This window comes from Oncorhynchus clarkii, chromosome 32 (assembly GCF_045791955.1).
Source record: "Oncorhynchus clarkii lewisi isolate Uvic-CL-2024 chromosome 32, UVic_Ocla_1.0, whole genome shotgun sequence".
NCBI lineage: Eukaryota > Metazoa > Chordata > Actinopteri > Salmoniformes > Salmonidae > Oncorhynchus > Oncorhynchus clarkii.
This window is the reverse complement of record NC_092178.1, coordinates 18,581,654-18,606,816: the sequence shown is the minus strand read 5'-3', so window position 1 is coordinate 18,606,816 and position 25,163 is coordinate 18,581,654. Positions and strand designations below refer to the sequence as shown.

General features: G+C 43.3%; 1 protein-coding gene across 2 annotated transcripts in view; it reads right to left on the bottom strand.

Moving 5' to 3' along the window:
- LOC139391807 (solute carrier family 45 member 4-like) overlaps nucleotides 1–25,163 on the bottom strand; it is a 74,789-nt gene that overhangs the window by 39,471 nt on the left and 10,155 nt on the right. For both annotated transcript variants that reach the window (XR_011629609.1, XM_071139364.1), the window contains exon 3: nucleotides 6,387–7,218. Coding sequence is in view for 1 of the 2 variants with exons in the window: in XM_071139364.1 (XP_070995465.1) it covers nucleotides 6,387–6,687 (301 nt within the window). In the remaining variant the exon portion in view is untranslated. The remainder of the gene's footprint in view (nucleotides 1–6,386; nucleotides 7,219–25,163) is intronic.

The following is a 25,163-nucleotide window of genomic DNA, read 5'->3' as shown; positions in this document are numbered from 1 at the left end:
CAGGGTTATTATTCTCCTGTGAATGTCCTGTTCCCACGTTGAGGTTCCTGTTGGGAAAAGCCGCAGCTCTGTTGAGTTGCCAGCCAAACATTCACAGGAGACTCAGACCACAAACACTTATCAATGGTATTACCAACATTACGAAGCAGTGGACCTGCCATTTTCCTTTTTAATTCTGTACCTTTTAGAAGCTAAAAAAACTAAATTCCCAACAATGTTAATTAGAGTATTATTCCAACATCCCAACATCTTCGTCTGAAGAGGAGTAAGGATCGGACCAAGATGCAGCGTGGTAAGTGTCCATAATGATTTATTACGAAAACAACTGAACACTCAAACAAAACAAAAATAACATGCATCAACGAAACAGTTCCGTGTGGTGACAAACACTGACTCGGAAAACAAACACCCACAAACCAACAATGAAACCCAGGCTACCTAAGTATGATTCCCAATCAGAGACAACTAATGACACCTGCCTCTGATTGAGAACCATACTAGGCCAAAACAGAAACCAAACATAGAAAAAGAAACATAGACTGCCCACCCCAACTCACGCCGACCACACAAATAAAGACAAAACAAAGAAAATAAAGGTCAGAACGTGACACATCTCTGCTGAGGTAGTTCCCTGTGTTAAGAGACAACAAAGGGTGGGGGACTGTGGGAAAGGGGCACACACACAAACACAACCACACACCTTTGTGTACTGAGGGAATCAACAGCCTGGGCATACATTTAAAAAATGTTGATTTGTTCCATAAACCTTGCGTGTGTCCTACCCTCCCTCTCCCCTTCTCCCTACCTCTTGTTATCACTATCCCCCTCTCTTCTTTCCCCCTCCCTCTCTCCCTTGCATTCCTCCTTCCCTTACTCTGAGTGCTATAATGTCTTTGAAATGGCATGAAGGTCCTGACAGGGAAAGTCCCCCGATGAAAAATTCAGGCCTACTGTACATCTTACTGTATAAAGTATTGTTAAAAACAAGTCGCTGTTAAAATACATCTATGCATAATTAATTAGTTTATTCTGACCTGGAATAAACTGATTGATCAAATCACACAGGTTTAATTTTTCAACAAGCATGTCTATTCTGCACTGAGGTCATACTCAGCATTGCAATTGTTTCTGTACTTGTTTTTTAAGTATGTCAGAGTTGAGAACCCTGACTTGCATAGATATGTGGTGCCAAACTGGACCAGAACATCTACTGCTTTCTCAGTCAGGAGACCACTTCCTGCTGTAGATGAAAAACCAGAACTGTGTGAGTGTGTTTGCCTCAAAAAGCATCTTGCTTCAATCAGTTTATTCCAGTTGAGAATAAACAATGATTACTTGTATTTTAACAGCAACAGTTCCAATCTAGATTTGTTTTCAACAATAATTTATACAGTAAGATGCACAGTAGGTCTCATAATTTGTAATCTTCATCTGTATTTACTGTTACACTATCAGTAGCGAGCTAGCTTGCTTTGGCTAATGTTAGTTATTAGCTGTGTACAAGGCCAGGGGATTGTTTGAAAGAGAAACTCACATCTACTACTATGAGAGATATTACTCCCTTATTTCTGCCTGTTATAAAATGACAACAATGCCTTGCTAGCTGACTTTTCCACTGTCGAAACACTGTTTCCTGAAGCATTCTGCCCTGTTCTGAAAGAACTCCCTGGGTTTACCGTCATGCTGGGGATTTTTGGTCAGGACCTGTCGTTATATTAATTTGTTAGTTTTGAGAGACTCATTACTAAGCACTTCCCCGCACAAAACACATTGTGGGCGCTCCTCGTTATTTCTCAAAGTTTGTATGAAACCAAGTGAGAGAAACTCATCGCTGTATTTATTTATTATTATTATTTTTTTGAATTTTACCCCTTTATCTCCCCAATTTCGTGGTATCCAATTGTTGTAGTAGCTAATATCTTGTCTCATTGCTACAACTCCCGTACGGGCTCGGGAGAGACGAAGGCTGAATGTCATGCGTCCTCCGATACACAACCCAACCAGCCGTACTGCTTCTTAACACAGCGCGCGTCCAACCCGGAAGCCAGCCGCACCAATGTGTCGGAGGCTACACCGTGCCCCTGGCAACCTTGGCTAGCGCGCACTGCGCCCGGCCCGCCACAGGAGTCGCTGGTGCGCGATGAGACAAGGAGATCCCTACCGACCAATCCCTCCCTAACCCGGACGACGCTAGGCCAATTGTGCGTCGCCCCACGGACCTCCCGGTCGCGGCCGGTTACGACAGAGCCTGGGCGCGAACCCAGGGACTCTGATGGCACAGCTGGCGCTGCAGTACAGCGCCCTTAACCACTGCGCCACCCAGGAGGCCTCTCATCGCTGTATTTACGTTTGATGACGATTGAGCTCAGTCAGAACTGTGGCTAGCTTGAGTCCCTTTGATGACAGTGGGGAGTGATGGCGAGTGGGAATGACAAGTCAGTGGCTGACAGCGCATCATCTGCTGCTGAACGACAGCGCTGCATCGTGTGGGTCGCGGAATGATCTTCAAGAAAACTGACGGGGAAAAAAAGATCCGGTACACTGCGAAGCACACTGCCAAACAGCTGTGTGAAACTGCTGCTGCGAAGAGAGCGCACTGAACAGTGAGAGCAGTTGCACTTAGCCAAATCTATTACAGTAATCAATTAAATAATGATACATTTACTCTGACACGTTGCGGCCCATACTTTAACAGGTCTGCGACCCATACTTTAAGGCTGATGTAGAACCATCAGTGGGAAAAAAAGGTGCTAAGGCGAGACCTCAATCACTCAAACAGTGACATTATTAGAATGCTGAACAGCAATCAAAACTACCAGAGACTAAGGAGTTGAGGTGTCTTAAATTGTATCAGTTCAATTGAATCTGACTCTCACCATCCTACAGTGATGTTTGTTGACATATGAATAAGTGTATTTGAACCGTCGTAGTGGAACATCCCATTTCCCTTCACTACAGTGGGTTGTGTCAACATCACCTATGAGACCTGCCTGTTGATGGCTGAACAGCCGAGGTGCAGTTACACAGGAGTTTACATCAGGAGGCCATCCTGACCTCCACATCAACAACAATACAACTCCTCTGTGTTTCTCAAAACAATGTGAGGAAACTGATGGTCAGAATGCAGGGGACAGGGTAGTCGGGCACCTAGGTTATTCCCTGGGGGGGCCCCATCTAGTTGGACAAGTGCCTATGTCTGCATATTGCTATGGAGAAGAGTAACTGAGTCGGCATCTTAAACGGCACCCATAGGGGTCTGATCAAAAGTAGTGTACTATATTAGGCACTATATAGGGAATAGGGTGTCATTTGGGATGCACCTGATAATGTACAATGGTATTTATTGAATTTAAACAAGGGTAGGATATTGGGTTATCATGTGGCCAACCAAACAAACAAAAAAACAAACTAGTGTGATATTGTCTGACTGCATATTCTACAAGAGAGAATGAAGGGACATTTTAACAAATCGTAATGACGGATGACAAGGCATCGTCTCACCCTATGATGAACACTACCAGACATTACTCAAGTCAAACACTAATTCACTTAGACAGGGGTGTTTCCCTGGACTGGACTCAGCTCCAGTACCATGGCCGACTTACGTAACCCAGAATAAAATGTCACTTCTCCACACCATCATTGAAACGCAGTATGTCTGAGTGAGGATGTCTGGTAAAAGGTAGTGCCTTATATAGGAAATAGGGTGCCATTTAAGACGTAGCGTGAGAGCGGCTGCCAGGGAACACATACGGCTCCAGGATTGCTGAAGATGTGACTTTGTTAGAGTTGTAAACAAGGTTAGCGCCCAGTCAGAGCTTTGGCCAGAGAATGCTGAGCCCTCTCTCTCTCCCTCTTTCCACCTCACCCTTTATATCTCTCTTCATCTCTTCCTTCACACCCCTCCCGTGAGGTCGGTAGGGCGTCTTTCTGAGGCTACGGACAGGAAGGATTGTGGTGTTGCTGAGAGCTGTAATCCCCAAGCAGACGTAACAGCGAGCTTAGAGGAGAGGACAGAACAGCCAGCTAGTTACACCTTCAAAACACTGGCATCAATGGCATCAACACTGACGTCAGCCATGATGGAATACAGCTCGGCCTACTGTAAGAGGGGGCTCAGAGGGGTCCTCTGCCTTCTCCCCACTTACCTGATGTTCTAACACTTGATAATAGCATGGTATGATTTCCTTTAAATTTACTTCATGCTTGCAATTGAAAATATTGAATTAAGTAGAATGCACAATACTTAAAAACACCACAACAACTAACACACCGACACGGTTAGGTCCCAAGAAGTAGGTTTGTTTCGTCAACTGAGTGGCATCAATCACAGATTATTTATTTGATCTGTATAGACTCAATGGCATTAATAATAGATGAATGGAAGCTAGAGGAATGGAAACACAGCCCCTCCCCCTCACTAGATTAGAAAAATTATTTATCATTTGGAGATCTCTTTTATCTACAGCTGTAGCTCACTGTCATTAGTCAAGAACATCGCTGGTGTATCACTGCATCCCCCCGCATGGTTATTCTAATCCTCTGCTAAATCACACATCCATTGTCTATACACTGCTGCCCAAACAGATGCCCCTTGGCCAGTCGAACAGTATGATTTACTGTTTACAGCACTGATAGCATCTAATCTGAAAGTCTACTCAGCTGTAAAAGGACCTCAGCTAGGGCTGTTGCAGTGACCATATTACCGCCACACCAGCAGTCATGAGTCATGGCCGCAGTAAAATGCCACGTGACCGGTGAGTCACTGTAATGTCCTTTTATGCACTCTGGACATGCTTTGGTAGAACCTAACTGCTAACGACCATCAGGTCCTGATGGCCTGGTACTCAGGCGTCTATTGTCCCTCTAACCACTGACAGCAATGCAAATACAATCAAAAATCACATCAAAACAGTATAGTGCTTTTTTTTCTTTTAACACCTCAATCTGGTGATCAATTTGAAGACAGCAGGTTGTTAAACATGGTCGTTGTGGATGTTATTTCAAAGCCTAACAATGAAACGGACAAGGGGATGATTAATTCAAAACACCCATGCTCATATTAGAGCTAATGAATACGTATAGACTTATGAGCCCAAACCCCAAAATACCCTGAATTAAAATGTATTGTGCCGTTACACAATACATTGACCGAAATAAGTGTTGTTATATGTATTTCTCAGCAGCTCATATTAAGCACAGCTCCGCTGTAAAACCGAAGTAGCCTACCAGGCATCGTTGAAAAACGGACCGGCGGGAAAGCGCGCAGCCTCCATTCGCTATTCGAGTGAAAACAGATGTCTTTTTCCCCTGCCCATGTTCCTGCCCATTTGATAATAGGCCATTCTAAATCGAAACAAATATTACTAAAGACAAGATAAAATTGAGAATACTACGATGGCTGAAAATATGACGACTTGATGAGAAAACAGCTGTGCAGCCTGAGGCAAGGAACAGAGTGCGAGCTTTGCAACTTTCTCAAATCATTACAGCCTATAGTCGCATCATGCAGCCCAAATATGTTTTGATTTCTAAGACATTCTAAGGTTTGTATCATTCACAACTAATGTTGCCAAATAACTCAATCTAGCATATAGGACATGTTTCAAATGAACACTTTTATGCTCAATATAACCACTTCATATTTGTACTCGTTCCTCAATGGGAAAACTATCCTTTCTATTTTATTCAGCTAAGTACAATTCTATTATTGTTACTATAAAATCATATAATGTAAACTAATGTCATGGGATTTAGAAGCATATTCTGTCTGCTAAAATGAAAAAGCCTACAGCCTATGGCATGCGCCCTAGCCAGAAAACATACAGTAGGCCAACTCATATTCTGTTCCTCTGAAATACATTTTCTTCATATCATAATGTTTCTTTAGACCTGACTAAAATAAATAATGGATTTATTGTGATGGTTTATATTCAATTGATTTCTTAGACTTTTTTAAATGTAGATGTTCCAAAGGGGAGCATCAGATGCAAAATGTGTTTATGTTAATTAACAGTCAATTACTGCAATACCGGCAGGCTTTTGCATGACAATAACCGGCTGACAAAATGTCATGTTCGTCACCGCCCTGACCTCAGCCTTCTCTGTCCTAGGCAGGCCTGTTATTAGGGCTGTGGATGTGACAGGGACACAGGAAGGGAGCAGGAATGATGACGACATGCCTTGAATTGTTATCCAGTGTTTACGATGGTTGGGATGTGCTGTCTTTACAGCTTCAACAACATGTGTACAGTATGGGAACTCACCTACCTGTCACGCGGGTCGTCCCTATAATTCATGATTCTGTGTGTGTGTGTGTGTGCATGTTTTTCCATGTGTTTACAATGTTCATGCTTCTGCACAGTGCCGTCTCATATCTCTCTCACCTATTTGCAGCAGTACAGGCGTAACCAAGGCCGTTTCCATGGCGTAGCAGAACTCTCGTCCGAACATGACGGCTCCATGCATCACCCACTGCTGCAGGGGGATCCGGTCTATAGACCCCTCGCTCACCGACTCCTCCTGGCATGACTCCAGCACCACACCTCCTCCTCCTCCTCCTCCTCTATCCCCTGTGGCAGCAGAGTCTGTGGTGGTTTTCTTAGCAGTAGGGACCACCATCACCCCCTGCACTTGCATAGCATCTGCCTCAGAGTTCTGGGGAGCCATTCTCTTCTTCTTCGGCATGCACACAGCCAAACGCACAGCACTTCAGGCTCCAGAGAAAAACAATATATATATCTTTTTTAAATGTAAAAAAGAATCTGTATGCTCACACTGGTGGCTTGGTGGCACCTGGTGTGAGAGCTGGTCCTCAAAGTATAGCTCCCTCTGCCGTCGATGTCCTCAAATGAGGTAATCAGGTAGGAAGAAGAATCTCTCAAAGCGTACGATACATTCCTCGTGTTTTCCAGAGAGGTGTTGTTTTCAGGGAGGGCCTGTGCAGGCAGCCTAGAACAGCACCCCACAGGCAGGTTTATTTGGTGTAAAGAAGGACGTGTGAAAATGAGATATGGCTTTTCCTCCCTTTTTGTGTTTTTGTTGCTTCACAGTCTACTGGAATCAGTAAAAATCCATATCAATTGCCATTCAGTTAATACCAGTTTCATGATGTGTGTGGAGGAGGTGCAGAAGAGGGAGGGCAGGCGGCGGGGCGGAGGGCAGGAGGCGACACAGGTGAGAGCTCCTCGGTGAATCCCCATCGAGTGGCTGATCATTCTGCAGTACCCAGGGTGCACCGAGGGAAGCCAGGGCCATCCAGCAAAAGAGAGAGAGAGAGAGAGAGAGAGAACGAGAGAGTGAAAGATACAGAGAGAGATGGGGACAGAGAGACAGTTATTAAAATGGCGGCCGGCAGAGTGTGTGGACAGTAATACTTTTAAAACTTCCAGTAAGGCAGTGGAAAACTGAACCATACTAGCCTAATACAGAAGAATATGGGTCAGCTTGGGCTGATTGTGGAAAAGGTGCAAACAGATTCTCAATATTTTTACAACTCTGAGGTGAATAAAAGATTTGAAAATGGACCATGTATAGGCCAATCTGGCTCTTAGGAATGCTTCAACCCCAGGCCAGAGACGTGTGCATACAGGGTAAATTAGGCCTATGTAAAGGGAGAGGGCCCACGTTTCACTCACACACCTCCCGGAGGCATTCCATTCCTCTCCTTTATCCTCTAAGTCAAGGCATGAATAAAGCACTTGAGGGGCCATTACTGCACAGTTGGGTAGGGCTTGCAAGTTTAGCATTTCACTGTACTTGTGCATGTGACAAATAAAACGGAACTTGAAAAAACAACCCCCCGTGTGTGTATGTGTGTCCACATGTGCTCTTCTGCTATGAACAAACAGCTAGGCATTAGCATGACTCAGAGGATTGGGGCTGGGACCCCTGGAGAGATTAAGACGGGGAAACAGCAGGCTACAGAGGCAGGACTACAACACCCTGTAAAGACTTGACACGTGAAACTTTATAATACCACACAAACAATAGGCCTACTATTACAGGTAAAGCTCTTTCTGTGAGACTCTTAGAAGTAATTGACAGACAGAAAACAGACCACATGGGTTTGGGTGGGAGGGGGCTGATGAGAGCCGATATTGAGATTCCTGAGGCAAAAGAGAAAGAAAGAACTCTGATTAACTTTCAATTAACGCAATGCTGTATGGTAATGAGAGTTGTGTTAGTCTTTCTTATGTGTTATTCTTTATCTTTCCTTTTTTCTGCTGAATGATGAGAAGGAATCCCTTCAAAACGCAATTATCAACATTAGTCCGTCTCACTCAGCTCACTGAACTAGCCAGGAGCTAGGCCTAATCGATCCAGTAAGGCACTGACTCTGACACCAACATTCCCATGCTCCTCAAACAAGCTCCCCCAGACGACAAATCAATCAGCTAATTTATCACATTGTCATCCATTCGCCAGAACCATTCAGAACATTGATTACACGCTTCAGGACATTTTTACAGTTATAGGGTTACAGCTGCCTTGGGGGTTACAGTACCACTGCTATACAAGTGAGCCTTGCTATTCAACCTATTTTCATTTATATACAGAGGAGACCTGAGAAGGAGCCCGGTGAGAGATTGTAGTGCATTATAGGCTTTCATCTTATGAGTCTTTGGAGGAGTTTCCTCACTTGATGCAATAAGAAAACACAAGCTGGGAGGAAGAGAGTTTGTTAGTTCAGTTTAACAGTTTTGTTTCTTTGCTGCACTAAGCAGGATCAGGGCTGTTACTCCCCCCTCCTTGTGTCCTGTCCAATCGGCAGTGAGCAGAAGTGTGTTGTGAATTTGACCCGTGTGGTCAGGGGAGGGCTGGTTTCAGTGAACCACACAGGCAGGCTACGGCTCTACGATTAATCATTCAGGGTAGGAATGAGTCTCTCGCTCTCTCTCTCTCCCCAAAGCACAGTCGACGGGGCTGTAGTGGAACAGGTTGAGAGCTTCAAGTTCCTTAGTGTCCACATCAACAACAAATTAACATGGTCCAAACACACCAACACAGCCGTGAAGAGGGCACAACAAAACCTATTCCCCTTCAGGAGACGGAAAATATTTGGCATGGGTCCTCAGATCCTCAAAAGGTTCTACAGCTGCACCATCGAGAGCATCCTGACTGATTGCATCACTGCCTCGTATGGCAACTGCTCGGCCTCTGACCACAAGGCACTACAGAGGATAGTGCGTACGGCCCAGGACGTCACTGGGGCCAAGCTTCCTGCCATCCAGGACCTATATAGTAGGCGGTGTCAGAGGAAGGCCCTAAAAATGGTCAAAGACTCCAGCCACCCTAGTCATAGACTGTTCTCTCTGCTACTGCATGGCAAGCGGTACCAGAGCGCCAAGTCTAGGACCAAGAGGCTTCTAAACAGCTTCTACCACCAAGCCATAAGAATCCTGAACATCTAATCAAATGGCTACCCAGACTATTTGCATTGCCCCCCCCCCCCCCTTTATACTTCTGCTACTCTGTTCTAATCTATGCATAGTCACTTTAATATCCCTACGTACATGTACATATTACCTCAATTACTTCGACTAACCAGTGCCCCCCCACTTTGACTCTACTGGTACTCTACTGGTACCCCTGTATATAGCCCTGCTATTGTTATTTTACTGCTGCTCTTTAATTATTTCTTACTTTTATTTTTTATTCTTATACATGTTTTTTCTTTTTTACTGCATTGTTGGTTAAGGGCTTGTTCACAGTAAGGTCTACCTACACCTGTTGTATTCGGCGCATGGGACAAATATAATTTTATTTGGAATGGTAAAAAAAAAACTCTTAGAATAAAAATATACTCTTAGAATAAAAATACACTCTTAAAAATACACTCTTAGCACCTTTTAATTATATCAAGAACCTAAAAGGGTTAACCCTAAAAGGGAGAACCCTTTGAATAACCTTTTCCACAGAGGGTTCTACATGGAAGCCTTTTTTTCTAAGAGTGTATCAGATGAGTGTCAATAGAAACATTTAGCATTAGCCCACAACCGCCCCGTTCTGTGGTAACCTGACCACTGAATGCCTCTGCTCCTTACCAAATTACATATGTATCTACCCAGGTGACACTCGCAAAGAAAATAGACCATTATTTTTGTATACTCACTTGAGAGTCTGTCAAAAAGGGATTGAGAGAACGAGTGAGGGTATGAGAAAATGAGTGGTATAAAGGGAAGGAAAGAGATATGTAGATGCCTGTAAAGTTCAAGGTTGGGAACAAATTATGATGTTGCAGTCTGTCGCCTCCTGTGACTAGCTTTAGCCCTCCACACATGCTCAACATATAGGGCAGCTAGGGGGACTATTTTGATGGTTGTTTATTTACAGTACATCGCTGAAATTGGATTCCCTATGCAACTCCACTCATCCCAAACATGGATAGAAAATCAATGCTTTTCCAAGGAGATAATCAGTACTGTATAATCCATACCGTTCTGAAGAGATTCACTGTCTGTACATCACTATCAATTATGATACTCAAAAAATCTATTCATTATGACTCAATGTGACTATGCTTCCAATCAAATCAATTTTCACAGTTGTGAAAGGTCAGAGTCCTCAAGGTCAAAACTGAAGCGTTTGGTTGTGTAAGAAAAGCTAATGAGAAATATTTTGGTTATATAGCCTAGGTCTAGTGAGATCAAAGGGCCAAGACAAAATTACATTGTGACTAGGGCTTTTACAGTGACCATATTAATGAATCTTCCAGTTGAGGACTTGTGAGGCGTCTGTTTCTTAAACTAGACACTCTAATGTACTTGTCCTCTTGCTCAGTTGTGCACCACTACTCTTTCTATTCTGGTTAGAGCCAGTTTGCACTGTTCTGTGAAGGGAGTAGCAAACAGCGTTGTACGAGATCTTTAGTTTCTGTCAGGTTGGGCGCTACTGGTAAGAAGTCAGGTGCAGGAGAGCGGAGTTGTGATCAGGCACACACTTTAATTGGCAGAAGTAACAACAGAGGGACGCAACTGCGTCAAAAACCTCCAGCCAAATGGCAAAAGTGCAAAGTGCGACAACAGTCACAATAATGCATAAGTTAAACAATTAAACACACTCGGGTTCAACACGGTACCCGGGGAAAAACCAGCCTGGCGCGCAACACGAAACATGTAACAAAAACAATTCCACACAAAGACATAGGGGAAACAGAGGGAATATATATGTAGTGTGATTAGGGAATGTAAACCAGGTGTGCGGGGAAACAAGACAAATTAAATGGAAAAATGACAAGTAGCGCGGCCATGGCTAGAAGACCGGTGACGTCGACGCCGAACGCCGCCCGAACAAGGAGAGGAGCCGACTTTGGAGGAAGTCGTGACAGTTTCTTGACAATTTCTCGAATGGAATGGCCTTCATTTCTCAGAACAAGAATAGACTGACGAGTTTCAGAAGAAAGGTATTCTGACCATTTTGAGCCTGTAATCGAACCCACAAATGCTGATGCTCCAGATACTAAACTAGTCTAAAGAAGGCTAGTATTGCTTCTTTAATCAGGAAAACAGTTTTCAGCTGTGCTAACATAATTGCAAAAGGGTTTTCTAATGATCAATTAGCCTTTTAAAATGATAAACTTGGATTAGCTAACACAACGTGTCATTGGAACACGGTAGTGATGGTTGCTGATAGTGGGCCTCTGTACGCCTATTGTGACGACCCTCCCACTCTGTCTGCCGTATTCTCTCTCTTTGCTCTTGTTTCCTTATTAGGATGCTGGTGGGCGGAGGTGGAAGGGTCGTCAGCTACATGGGAAACACCTGGGCCCGGGTTTGTCCCAGGATAAATAGACCTCTTCCAGATTCATTGGGGAGTCTCTCCATGCAGACACCTTCATAGATTTTGTTGTGGTATTTTTGTGGCCTTTTGGTTGTTTGCTTTGGTACCTTTCAACACCCCGCATTATCACATTTATGCATGCAAAACACTCACTTACACACACCATTGTTAATTGCATTTAGGTTACCTTAGTTAATAAATATATGTTGTTATTCCTTATCTCCACGTTGTCTCCCTTCTGTTACGGGCTTCGAGCCGGTTCGTGACACTATGTAGATATTCCATAAAAAATCTGCCGTTTCCAGCTACAATAGTCATTTACAACATTAAAAAGTCTACACTGTATTTCTGATCAATTTTATGTTATTTTAATGGCAACAAAAAAAATGCTCTTCTTTCAAAAACAAGGACGTTTCTAAGTGACCCCCAACTTTTGAACGGTAGTGTAGATGTTCCAAAAGGTCTGCATTAGTGCTGTGTGGAAGCCAGGAGATGCTAAATGTGCTTATGTTAATTAACAGTCAAATACCGTGAGACCAACAGTTGTTTGCTTGACAATCACCAGCTGACAACATTTCATGACAGTCAGAGCCCCAATTGTGACCAAACGTGATATTTTGTCAAGTTCACAGTCTTGAGTGACAAAATGGGTCTGGAGAAGGGACCTTCTGTTTTAGGATACTGGAAGAGATAGCTTTCACTGCCAGGCCACCCAACATCAGCAATCATAGAAGTTCTAATATTATAACCATATAACCGTCTATGTTACCCAACTCAAAACAACAAGTTAGGATAAGGATAAACTGTTGTTCTCATGCAGCTACAAAACAGAAGTTGTAACATGTTCTCTCAGGAAGGGAAATAAGATCAGTGTGATGATAATGTCTTTAGAACAGACCCGACACTATATACAGTTGAAGTCAGAAGTTTACATACACCTTAGTCATATACATTGAAACTCAGTTTTTCCACAATTCCTGACATTTAATTATAGTAAAAATCCCTGTCTTAGGTCAGCTAGGATCACCACTTTATTTTAAGGATGTGAAATATCAGAATAATAGTAGAGAGAATTATTTATTTCAGCTTTAATTTCTTGCATCACATTCCCAGTGGGTCAGAAGTTTACATACACTCAAAGAGCATTTGGTGGCATTACCTTTAAATTGTTTAACTTGGGTCAAACGTTGCAGGTAGCCTTCCTCAAGCTTCCCACAATAAGTTGGGTGAATTTTGTCCCATTCCTCCTGACAGAGCTGGTGTAACTGAGTCAGGTTTGTAGGCCTCCTTACTCGCAAAAACATTTTCAGTTCTGCCCACACATTTTCTATAGGAATGAGGTCAGGGCTTTGTGATGGCTACTCCAATACCTTGACTTTGTTGCCCTTAAGCCATTTTGCCACAACTTTGGAAGTATGCTTGGGGTCATTGTCCATTTGGAAGACCCATTTGCGACCAAGCTTTAACTTCCTGACTGATGTCTTGAGATGTTACTTCAATATATCCACATAATTTTCCTTACTCGTGATGCCATCTATTTTGTGAAGTGCACCAGTCCCTCTTGCAGCAAAGCACCCCCACAACATGAAGCTGTGCTTCATGGTGTTCTTCGTCTTGCAAGCCTCCCCTTTTCCCTCCAAACATAACAATGTTCATTATGGCCAAACAGTTCTATTTTTGTTTCATCAGACCAGAGGACATTTCTCCAAAAAGTATGATCTTTGTCCCCATGTGCAGTTGCAAACCGTAGTCTGGCTTTTTTATGGCGGTTTTGGAGCAATGGCTTCTTCCTTGCTGAGTGGCATGTCGATATAGAACTCATTTAACTGTGGATATAGATACTTTTGTAGCTGTTTCTTCCAGCATCTTCACAAGGTCCTTTGCTGTTGTTCTGGGATTGATTTGCACTTTTCGCACCAAAGTACGTTCATCTCTAGGAAACAGAACGCGTCTCCTTCCTGAGCGTTATGACGGCTGCGTGGTCCCATGGTGTTTATACTTGCGTACTATTGTTTGTACAGATGAACGTGGTACCTTCAGGCATTTGAAATTGCTCCCAAGGATGAACCAGACTTCTGGAGGTCTACAATTTATTTTCTGAGGTCTTGGGTGATTTCTTTTGATTTTCACATTATGTCAAGCAGAGTTTGAAGGTAGGCCTTGAAATACATCCACAGGTACACCTCCAATTGACTCAAATTATGTCAATCAGCCTATCAGAAGATTCTAAAGCCATCACATCATTTTCTGGAATTTTCCAAGCTGTTTAAAAGGCACATTCAACTTAGTGCATGTAAACTTCTGACCCACTGGAATTGTGATACAGTGAATTATAAGTAAAATAATCTGTCTGTAAACAATTGTTGGAAAAATTACTTGTGTCATGTCCTAACTGACTTGACAAAACTATAGTTTGTTAACAAGAAATGTGTGTAGTGGTTGAAAAATTAGTTTTAATGATCCCAACCTAAGTGTATGTAAACTTCCAACTTCCAACCTGACCTAACCTCATCTCCACCCTCTCTGGATGTTGTTTGTGATTGTGAGTATGTAGGCTATATGTGAGTGTGTGTATATGTGAATGTGTATACACTGTGTACTGCTTGGCTAACCGAAATAGAGGCCCAGATATGGATTACATTGGTGGTGTTGGGAGGCCAGCTGACTGAGTGAGGGCGACAGGCTATCAGGTTTAAATTTGTGCCAACCATGCAGGCACATAAACAACCGCTACCGACAACACCCTGGGAGAGCTGGGCTGTGTGCACGGTGACGCCTTAAGCCAGTGGTCACCAACCTTTTCTGAGCCGAGATCACTTTTTTTCTTAAAAAAATATTTTTTTTTAAAAATAAAAAAACATTAATCTCAATACATTATCACTGCATATTGGGTATTCTTAAATTGCCCCACCAATGGTTGTTCTTCTCAGACCATTTTAAAATGATATTTAAAATTAGAGTTATATGATCACATTGTATTACTGGTGAGTCACAGATTTAAATCATTAGCTTTTTTTTTACTGGGCTGATGGTGACTGCATCTGATGGTCAGTCCCAGCTGATGGTGACTGCATCTGATGGTCAGTCCCAGCTGATGGTGACTACATCTGATGGTCAGTCCCAGCTGATGGTGACTACATCTGATGGTCAGTCCCAGCTGATGGTGACTGCATCTGATGGTCAGTCCCAGCTGATGGTGACTACATCTGCTGGTCAGTCCCAGCTGATGGTGACTGCATCTGATGGTCAGTCCCAGCTGATGGTGACTGCATCTGATGGTCAGTCCCAGCTGATGGTGACAGCATCTGATGGTCAGTACCAGCTGATGGTGACTGCATCTGATGGTCAGTCCCAGCTGATGGTGACTGCATCTGATGGTCAGTCCCAGCTGATGGTGACTGCATCTGATGGTCAGTCCCAGCTGATGGTGACTACATCTGATGGTCAGTCCCAGCTGATGGTGACTACATCTGATGGTCAGTCCCAGCTGATGGTGACTGCATCTGATGGTCAGTCCCAGCTGATGGTGACTACATCTGCTGGTCAGTCCCAGCTGATGGTGACTGCATCTGATGGTCAGTCCCAGCTGATGGTGACTGCATCTGATGGTCAGTCCCAGCTGATGGTGACAGCATCTGATGGTCAGTCCCAGCTGATGGTGACTGCATCTGATGGTCAGTACCAGCTGATGGTGACTGCATCTGATGGTCAGTACCAGCTGATGGTGACTGCATCTGATGGTCAGTCCCAGCTGATGGTGACTGCATCTGATGGTCAGTCCCAGCTGATGGTGACTGCATCTGATGGTCAGTCCCAGCTGATGGTGACTGCATCTGATGGTCAGTACCAGCTGATGGTGACTGCATCTGATGGTCAGTCCCAGCAGATGGTGACTACATCTGATGGTCAGTCCCAGCAGATGGAGGGAGGGAGAGGGCGAGCGAGAGAGAGGTTGCCTCTCACCCTCCCTCAGCTCTTCCTCCCTCTGCAGACTGACCAAAAAGGGAACACTGTCTTCCAGCTGATGGCAAAACACAAGCCGCACTTCATTGTTTCTGACTCATGCACCAATTCATGTTGTTACTCGTATGACCAGAACGTTAAATACTCCTCGATATTAGAAAGACAAGCCGTAATAACAATGCAAGCATATCAATACACTTTGTAGCGCGAGTGATTAGCGAGAGGGAGTTTTAAGGATTATAAAACAGTTGAATAAAGTGTTGACAGTGCTGAATAAAATCCTAAACATGAACTCCTAAAAAAAAACAGCTATTTTCTGTAGTCTCTCTAGTCATGGTTTTTAAAAAGTTGTGAAATATCACAGTTGAATATCAATTTCACTGTGGGATTGTGGAAGCTGCAGACACAGTAATCTGAGCTATCGGATTGGCCAGCGGTAGGCCTATAGGTGAACTTGATTTTCTCTCTGGGCCTGCAGGGTAGGCAGAGTTAGTATTTTCAGACACAAGGAATAGTTCAATATGGGAAAACGTTGAATACAGGACAGCTGCAGGACAGCTGAATCAAGTGCACATGCTGCAAACAGCGTGAAGCTAGGACTAGGGAAGCCTTGGAGATGGACCGATCGGTTGGTGACCACTGCCTGAAGCACTCATAAAAGTCCCCAAAAATGTAGGTCTACATGTCCGCACAGTAGTGGTTTAGAATATTGGACCGTTGGCTTTAAGAACTGGAATTCTCAGCGCGGCTCAAGCAATTTTTCCAACCGCCACCCCATTCAAATGAATAGAAGATGTTAAGGCGGAGCTGTGCTGGTTGGGAATCTTGGGGAGGTGCGCAGTAGAGTTGTGCGCCCCCCACGGACGGTGGTCTCAGAGCCGCGTAGCCATGTCACAATGAGCCATCAATGGACTCTGAATTACACCTTACTCAGGATTGGAGGTTTGTATTTGAATCGTTGCCTTTGAACTCACATACACGCCAATGGCATTGATTAGTGCAGTCTGCCTACCTATTGATCGCTTCATCCATCATGGAGTCTGAGCGATCCTGCTCCATGCCATGGCCCATCTGACCTATTGTTGCATGGCGGCCATTTTGTAGACTGGATGACTCACTGACCGTCCATTTAAATTGTGTTTGTCGAGCTACCAAGGTTAGATTGTTGGCTTAGGTGGTTGACCTGCTGTAACGTTCTGGTCACAGGTTCAGTTACAACTCACTGCACCGCATACCACATCTCTAGGTCAGGAATACAAGTCCTGATCATATACAGTTATTTTGGAAAGTATTCAGACCTTTCTCTACATTTTCTTATGTTACAGCCTTGTTCTAAAATTGATTCAATATTTTTTTCCCTCATCAATCTACACACAAAACGTTTATAAATGTTTATAAATGTATACTTATTTACATAAGTATTCCTCCTGTTTTCATTGATCATCATTGAGTTTGTTTCTACAAGTCCACCTGTGGAAAATTAAATTGATTGGACATGATTTGGAAAGGCACACACCTGTCTATATAAGGTCCCGCAGTTGACAGTGCTTGTCTGAGCAAAAACCAAGCCATGAGGTCAAAGGAATTTTCCTAAGAGCTCCAAGACAGGTTTGTGTTTAGGTACAGATCTGGGGAAGTATACTAAAAAATGTCTGCAGCATTGGAGGTCCCCAAGAATACAGGGGTCTCCATCACTCTCAAAATGGAAGAAGTTTAGAACCACCAAGACTCATCCTAGAGCTGGCTGCCTGGCCAAACTGAGCAATCGGGGGAGAAGGGCCTTGGTCAGGGAGGTGACCAAGAACCCAATGGTCACTCTGACAGAGCTCCAGGGTTCCTCTGTGGAGGTGGGGGATCCTTCCAGAAGGACAACCGTCTCTGCAGCACTCCACCAATCAGGCCTTTATAGTTTCCCCAAAAGGCACCTAAGGACTCTCAGACCATGATAAACAATATTCTCTGGTCTGATGAAATTGAGACTCAGACTCGGGCAAAGAAGGTTCACCTTCCAACAAGACAACGACCCAAAGCACACATCCAAGACAACGCAAGAGTGGCTTCGGGACAAGTCTTTGAATGTCCTTGAGTGGCCCAGACAGAGCCCGGAATTTAACATGTCTGGAGAAATCTGAAAATAGCTACGCTCCCCATCCAACCTGACAGTGCTTGAGAGGATCTGCAGAGAAGAATGGAAGAACCAAGCTTGTAGTGTCATACCCAAGAAGACTCGAGGCTGTAATCGCTAGCAAAGGTGCTGCAACAAAGTACTGTATAAAGGGTCTGAATAAAATAGCAAAAATCTACCTGTTTTTGCTTTGTCATTATGGTGTATTGTGTGTAGATTGATGAGGTAAATTTTTTTATTTAATCCATTTTAGAATAAGGCTGTAATGTAACAAAATGTGGAACAAGTCAAGGGGTCTGAATACTTTCCGAATACACTGTATATTATTTTTTAAATCATTAAATTATTTCCTCGTCCTATTCCCTCGACTGCTAGGTATCTCAAAGCCCTGAGAAGGGAGAATCCCAGGGCAGTGTGTAGCTGTGTGTGTACAGTATTCCATCATTCATAACAGTATCCAGCTCAGACAGACAGATCAGATCCCGCCCTGCTTAGAGAAGTGGTAGTTCAGAAGAAAAATGTATGGATTTGTTGCGACTCACTGCCCCACTGCAGCCTGATAATACAATAGGACAAAGTGGCAGGGGTGATGATTGTGTGTGTGTGTGTGTGTGTGTATAGCACTTCTGCAGCAGAGGGAGAGTGTGTAAGGCCGGGACAGAAGGCGTATGTGAACAGGGAGTATGACAAATCCCCCTCACACACACACTCACTTGAACACACTTTCTCTCAATCCCACATATATGGCCATACACACACCCATGTGCGGAGACTCTGCACGCACGCACACAGCCACAATGTGCTATGTAGATCACCACATCAGCAGGTTTACCAGCTTGAGGTCTGACCACAGCAACAACCCTGCCTTGGGATGTATAATGGTGGAATTACCTTACAGAAAGCAGTGGAAGAAACTGCTGCGTCAACAATCCAGACATTTTGAGCTGTAAACAAGGGAGGCCAGTTCATTTGTAAGACAAAAAAAAATGAAGCACATTCCCAAGTCAAGTGTTAGTAATTTATGCAGGTATGCCGGTGCTACCAAAGAGCGCTGTGGGAATGGAGTGCTTGTCTGAGTAAATGGACAGGCTACTAGAAGTCTTCAAAAATAGGGCAGAAGTCAGCAACACCCAATAATGGACTGCAACTATGATATTTGTCAGAGGTCCATTCTTGGGACTTGTCTTTCTCCAAATGTTTTTGGTAAACACAACATTCTCTGCTTTGAGTGGCATATTTTGAGTAACTTGCATAACAGAGCATGCTTTTCTAGATAGGGAGGTGGTGACAGGATGAAATGTCAAAACGTACAAAACTATGGTTACAGCAGGTAAACAACACATGCTCCAGGGCATTTTGGCTGTTCAATGTCAAATGTGTGAGGTCATGCTATGCAAAGTCACCAGCTGTAAGGGTTAGAGTGGACCTATGACCTATCTTGGATACTAACCATACTGTTCCACTCTGTGTTGTAGGCCTATGTAGCTAACAACATGGCTGAGACGGCATGGAGCCTGACTGCCAAGTCAATTACCTATTCTCTTGTTGTTGCAAGGTACGAGGCAGCTTACAGGACAACTATTATAAGGCTATCATCCCTAGCTTTATATTTAGCAGACGGACGCTGGCCACCCTAATTCCATGTGGGCCTCCTCTGCCTGCCCGTCCTTCTCCTAGCTTGTCAGCACCTCACTAAGCACAGCTAGCTAGGCCTATACAATCATGAGGGTCATATAGTGGCCTTTCCTAGAAGGCCTTTCGTCTTTGGAAAATAGGTAGTGTTACCATGTATTTCCGAGTCTTACTTTAAGAGGGAAGACTACATTCTTTCAGTGGATGATACAGCATTGCTGAATGCCTCCCTGGGGTGTTGGTCAGGGCAGCTCGTTGAGTCCCTCATCAAAATGGTTCACAAATCATCCTTATTTCCCCTCGAAGGAAAACAAGTCATAAACATTAGTCTTGCAATGTCAGCCTACATCTTGTAATGCACAAATCAATTGAGGGAAAAGAGGAATTTAGGCCTGGTCAGGGTATTTGATACCCTTAGGGGTGTGTACCTAAGTGTGATCAACCACAGCTGAAAGAAGGGCCCTGAAGCAAAATGAGAGGGATATTCAAAGACCACAGAAATAACAAGCGGGAAAACAAGAAAATACATTTCATAGATCCCTCTCATTGGTGCAATGTCAGTTATCTTGATTAAGACCACAGTAGATTCTCACACCACCGCAACAATTAACTCAAAACAATCCAACGGCAAACCTCCTACACCACAGTCTTTTGGTTCAGAAAGGAAACAGCCCTGACCTTCACGTTACACATACATGCAGTGATCAATTGCACTGAAACGTAAAAACAAGCAGGCGTGCCAGGCTCATTCAAGGTGATGCAGCAGTCTTTCCATGACAACGTAACAACCACATCCCCAAAAAAACACCACGAGTTAGGCTGGACGGGGCCTAAGCCTAACGAGGACAGAATATTCTGGACAGCGTGCATGAACAGCACCCCATGGTCTGCTCTGATAGCTATTGATACACACACCTGCACTTCTGATAAAGGTCAAACCAAAACCTCCAGCTCAGCATTGGCTTGACCTAACGGACACACATGCATGAACACACACTAGCATCTGCCGAGTCCCCAATGACCAGATGTTTTGGTTGAGGGGAAATGGAAAGAGCCTGTAGCTAGGTTTCCATCCAATTGGTGACAGAATGTATGCGAATATTCTAGAAATATGCGCATTTTCCCACCCGTGGTATGTTTCCACCAAATGGACTTGTTCCAGATAAAAATCAGTGCGTAATGAAGTTGTGAACACAAAATATAACTTTCCACTTAAGCTTTCAAGAATCAAATAAAAATGTAAGTTCAATGTGTTTCCATCGCATTTGCAACTCTACCTATAGTTTTGTCACAAAAACTGTTGCGTTAAATAGCTAAATGTGCCTACTCTGCCCTTGGCTCCTGCGCTCTAGCTAACAGCTCGCAGATACAGTGCGGGTAGGCTGTGCGGGTTGTCTAGTCCAGTGGTTCCCAAACTGTGGGGCGGCAGCCCAGCTTTGAACTTACTCTTGAAAGTTGTAATAGTAGAATGCACAAGGTGCAACTTCGACATTGGGTGGTGCATCAGTTCCTCTTGTCATGTTAGTCATTGCAGACCTGTGTTCGAATACTCATAACCATACTATTTGTGATGTGAATTGAGTATGTAGTATGCTTATTGGTCATAGTATGGATATAGTTAATATGCCAAAAGTTCCCGGATGTCATACTAAATTCGCCTAAATACAAAGTATACATGCAATGGACACTATTTCCCTGCTTTTATGGACCATAAAGCAATTCTTCAGAAAATGGGCGTGGCTTCGTAACTTTTCAGATTTGAAGAAAATGGCAGAAAATATGCAGCCGAAGTCCGACGAGAGCGGATACAAATTCATTGCTTTAACTAATTATGATAAATGTTAAGAACATGCTGAGCAAAGTATTAAAGTAATAACTTTTCAAATAAGTTACGTTACACGTTATGTTGGCTGACAATTTGTTAGCTACACTATCCTTACGAAGCACATAGCTTTACAGCAGTATGTACTTTACTGGTACGTTAGCTAGTTACCTATGCATCGAACTTGCCAGGCAGGATATTAACTAACTACCCAACATTTATTGACTTGATTATTCACATCCTTCTTAGCTAAGTGGTATAGTTGTTGTGCGTTTCAAATGAACATTGTAAATTATGTATCTACTCAGATTTCAAAGCACCCGTTGAATATGGCCAGTGTCAGTAAACGTTAGCAAATTTTTATTTTATTTTAAGTGTGATATAAATTTTTGCCAGCAGGACAGATACCAACGCTCTGGATAACATGAAAACAGCCTAACCAGCACGAGTAAAACGGTCAGAGTTAAGTGTTCTATAATTTGTGTCCGGAAGAAGCTAGCCAACGTTAGTCAGTTAGCTTGGGTGCTTGACTGCCGTTGAACGCTCGGCTCAACCCTACTCCTCTGCCAGAGCGTTCAGTGTGCGCTCTGAATGCTCCGAGAGCGAAATGCTCTCAATTTACGAATGGACAATCTGACAACGCTCTGAATTTACAAATGGACAATCTGACAACGCTCTGGATTTACGAATGGACAATCTGACAACGCTCTGGATTTACGAATGGACAATCTGACAACGCTCTGGATTTACGAATGGACAATCTGACAACGCTCTGAATTTACAAACGCCCATAGCGCACTCTGGCACTCCAGATTGAATTTACAAACACCTGAAATTAGAAAATGTTTAGCTAGTAATTTGTTATGCTAACAAACTAGCAAGAGGTTGCATAGCAACAGCATCAACATCCAGTAGACAGGAGAAGTTCTAGTACGCTCAACTGAAAGGTTACCATTCGTTTACAGTATACTAAAATGAACTAATAGTATGTAGTATATACACTCATAAGTATGTAGTAGTCAGTATGGGTATTCAAACACAGCTTTAGTTTTTTTAGCCCATAGATTTTTTTGTCACTGAAATATCACATGAATACAAATTAGACATGGCAAAATGTATAAAATGAGCTTTAAAACAGCTAAATGTTCTTTGCACCCCATGACAAAATGTGTAGAATTGCAGGAAATTAGCTTTAAAACCTGTAGAATTAGACAAGAGGGGTGGGAACAGTTTGTGTCAAGAACAGTGCTTGTGCCCATAGAAATAGACGTGGTGTGTGTGCACTCGTACAAAGCGGATGGGGGGCCCTGAGTGAAAAAGTATGGGAACCCCTGGTCTAATCTACATGATGAGATTATTATGGATAAGAGCGAGAATATTTTTTAAATTTATCAAGCATCTATCATCCTCATCATCACCAGAATAAGACCCTCAATATTTATTGGAAAAGAGCATCAAGCTCTTCACCGTGCACTTTCACCACCCTGCAAAGTTCATCATAACTTATTTCATCTGTAGCCTAATAAACTTCATGGTTTCCGAGTCGTAGTGGGAGGACCACATACTATATCATCGCATGACTCCAAATTGACTCTGATATGTTGTTTATTATATAAATATTTGCGCATAAAGGCGTTTCCACCTCCATTTCCCACATAACTAATTTTACCGACACAAAAAGATACCACCATGTCGAACAAATAAATGATTTGTATTGCTTGCAGGCTAACATACAGCCACCTGCAAGCAATACAGGAACAGCTTGGAGTGAAAAGGAAAAGGCTTAAGCAAGACGTTTCCACCAGATGGAACAGTACTTTACATGATGGAGATCCTGCTGGAACAAAAACGAGTGCTTGGCGTGTACGCAGCCGACTAGGAGTTACAGTGCCTTGCGAAAGTATTCGGCCCCCTTGAACTTTGCGACCTTTTGCCACATTTCAGGCTTCAAACATAAAGATATAAAACTGTATTTTTTTGTGAAGAATCAACAACAAGTGGGACACAATCATGAAGTGGAACGACATTTATTGGATATTTCAAACTTTTTTAACAAATCAAAAACTGAAAAATTGGGCGTGCAAAATTATTCAGCCCCCTTAAGTTAATACTTTGTAGCGCCACCTTTTGCTGCGATTACAGCTAGCTGTAAGTCGCTTGGGGTATGTCTCTATCAGTTTTGCACATCGAGAGACTGACATTTTTTCCCATTCCTCCTTGCAAAACAGCTCAAGCTCAGTGAGGTTGGATGGAGAGCATTTGTGAACAGCAGTTTTCAGTTCTTTCCACAGATTCTCGATTGGATTCAGGTCTGGACTTTGACTTGGCCATTCTAACACCTGGATATGTTTATTTTTGAACCATTCCATTGTAGATTTTGCTTTATGTTTTGGATCATTGTCTTGTTAGAAGACAAATCTCCGTCCAAGTCTCAGGTCTTTTGCAGACTCCATCAGGTTCTTCCAGAATGGTCCTGTATTTGGCTCCATCCATCTTCCAATCAATTTTAACCATCTTCCCTGTCCCTGCTGAAGAAAAGCAGGCCCAAACCATGATGCTGCCACCACCATGTTTGACAGTGGGGATGGTGTGTTCAGGGTGATGAGCAGTGTTGCTTTTACGCCAAACATAACGTTTTGCATTGTTGCCAAAAAGTTCAATTTTGGTTTCATCTGACCAGAGCACCTTCTTCCACATGTTTGGTGTGTCTCCCAGGTGGCTTGTGGCAAACTTTAAACGACACTTTTTATGAATATCTTTAAGAAATGGCTTTCTTCTTGCCACTCTTCCATAAAGGCCAGATTTGTGCAATATACGACTGATTGTTGTCCTATGGACAGAGTTTCCCACCTCAGCTGTAGATCTCTGCAGTTCATCCAGAGTGATCGTGGGCCTCTTGGCTGCATCTCTGATCAGTCTTCTCCTTGTATGAGCTGAAAGTTTAGAGGGACGGCCAGGTCTTGGTAGATTTGCAGTGGTCTGATACTCCTTCCATTTCAATATTATCGCTTGCACAGTGCTCCTTGCACAGTGCTCGGACCTGCCTGGTGTGTTCCTTGTTCTTCATGATGTTCTCTGCGCTTTTAACGGACCTCTGAGACTATCACAGTGCAGGTGCATTTAGACGGAGACTTGATTACACACAGGTGGATTGTATTTATCATCATTAGTCATTTAGGTCAACATTGGATCATTCAGAGATCCTCACTGAACTTCTGGAGAGAGTTTGCTGCACTGAAAGTAAAGGGGCTGAATAATTTTGCACGCCCAATTTTTCCGTTTTTGATTTGTTAAAAAAAGTTTGAAATATCCAATAAATGTCGTTCCACTTCATGATTGTGTCCCACTTGTTGTTGATTCTTCACAAAAAAATACAGTTTTATATCTTTACGTTTGAAGCCTGAAATGTGGCAAAAGGTCGCAAAGTTCAAGGGGGCCGAATACTTTCGCAAGGCACTGTACCTGCAACAATCAGTACAAACCAGTGGATTCTCATTGAAAACATGAGCACACTCCATTGAACAACTCGAGAAATAAGCTCATCAACTGCGTCTGCAGCAGACGTGATACCCTCTGTCATGGCATTGAAACGCCTGCTCAACAAAACTGCCGACACTTACAAAAGTACACTAGAGAGAATTCCACCGAATCACTTGTTCACAATGTCTAGTAAAGTACTTTGCAAGTTAACCCCACGGTCTGTGTCGGCAGTTTTGTTTAGCAGGCGTTTCAATGCCATGACAGAGGGTATCATGTCTGCTGCAGACGCTAGGTACAAGGACCGCTACTTCGATGCAGACAAGAAACAGGGTTTACGTGAAATGTTACAGAGACAGCTGG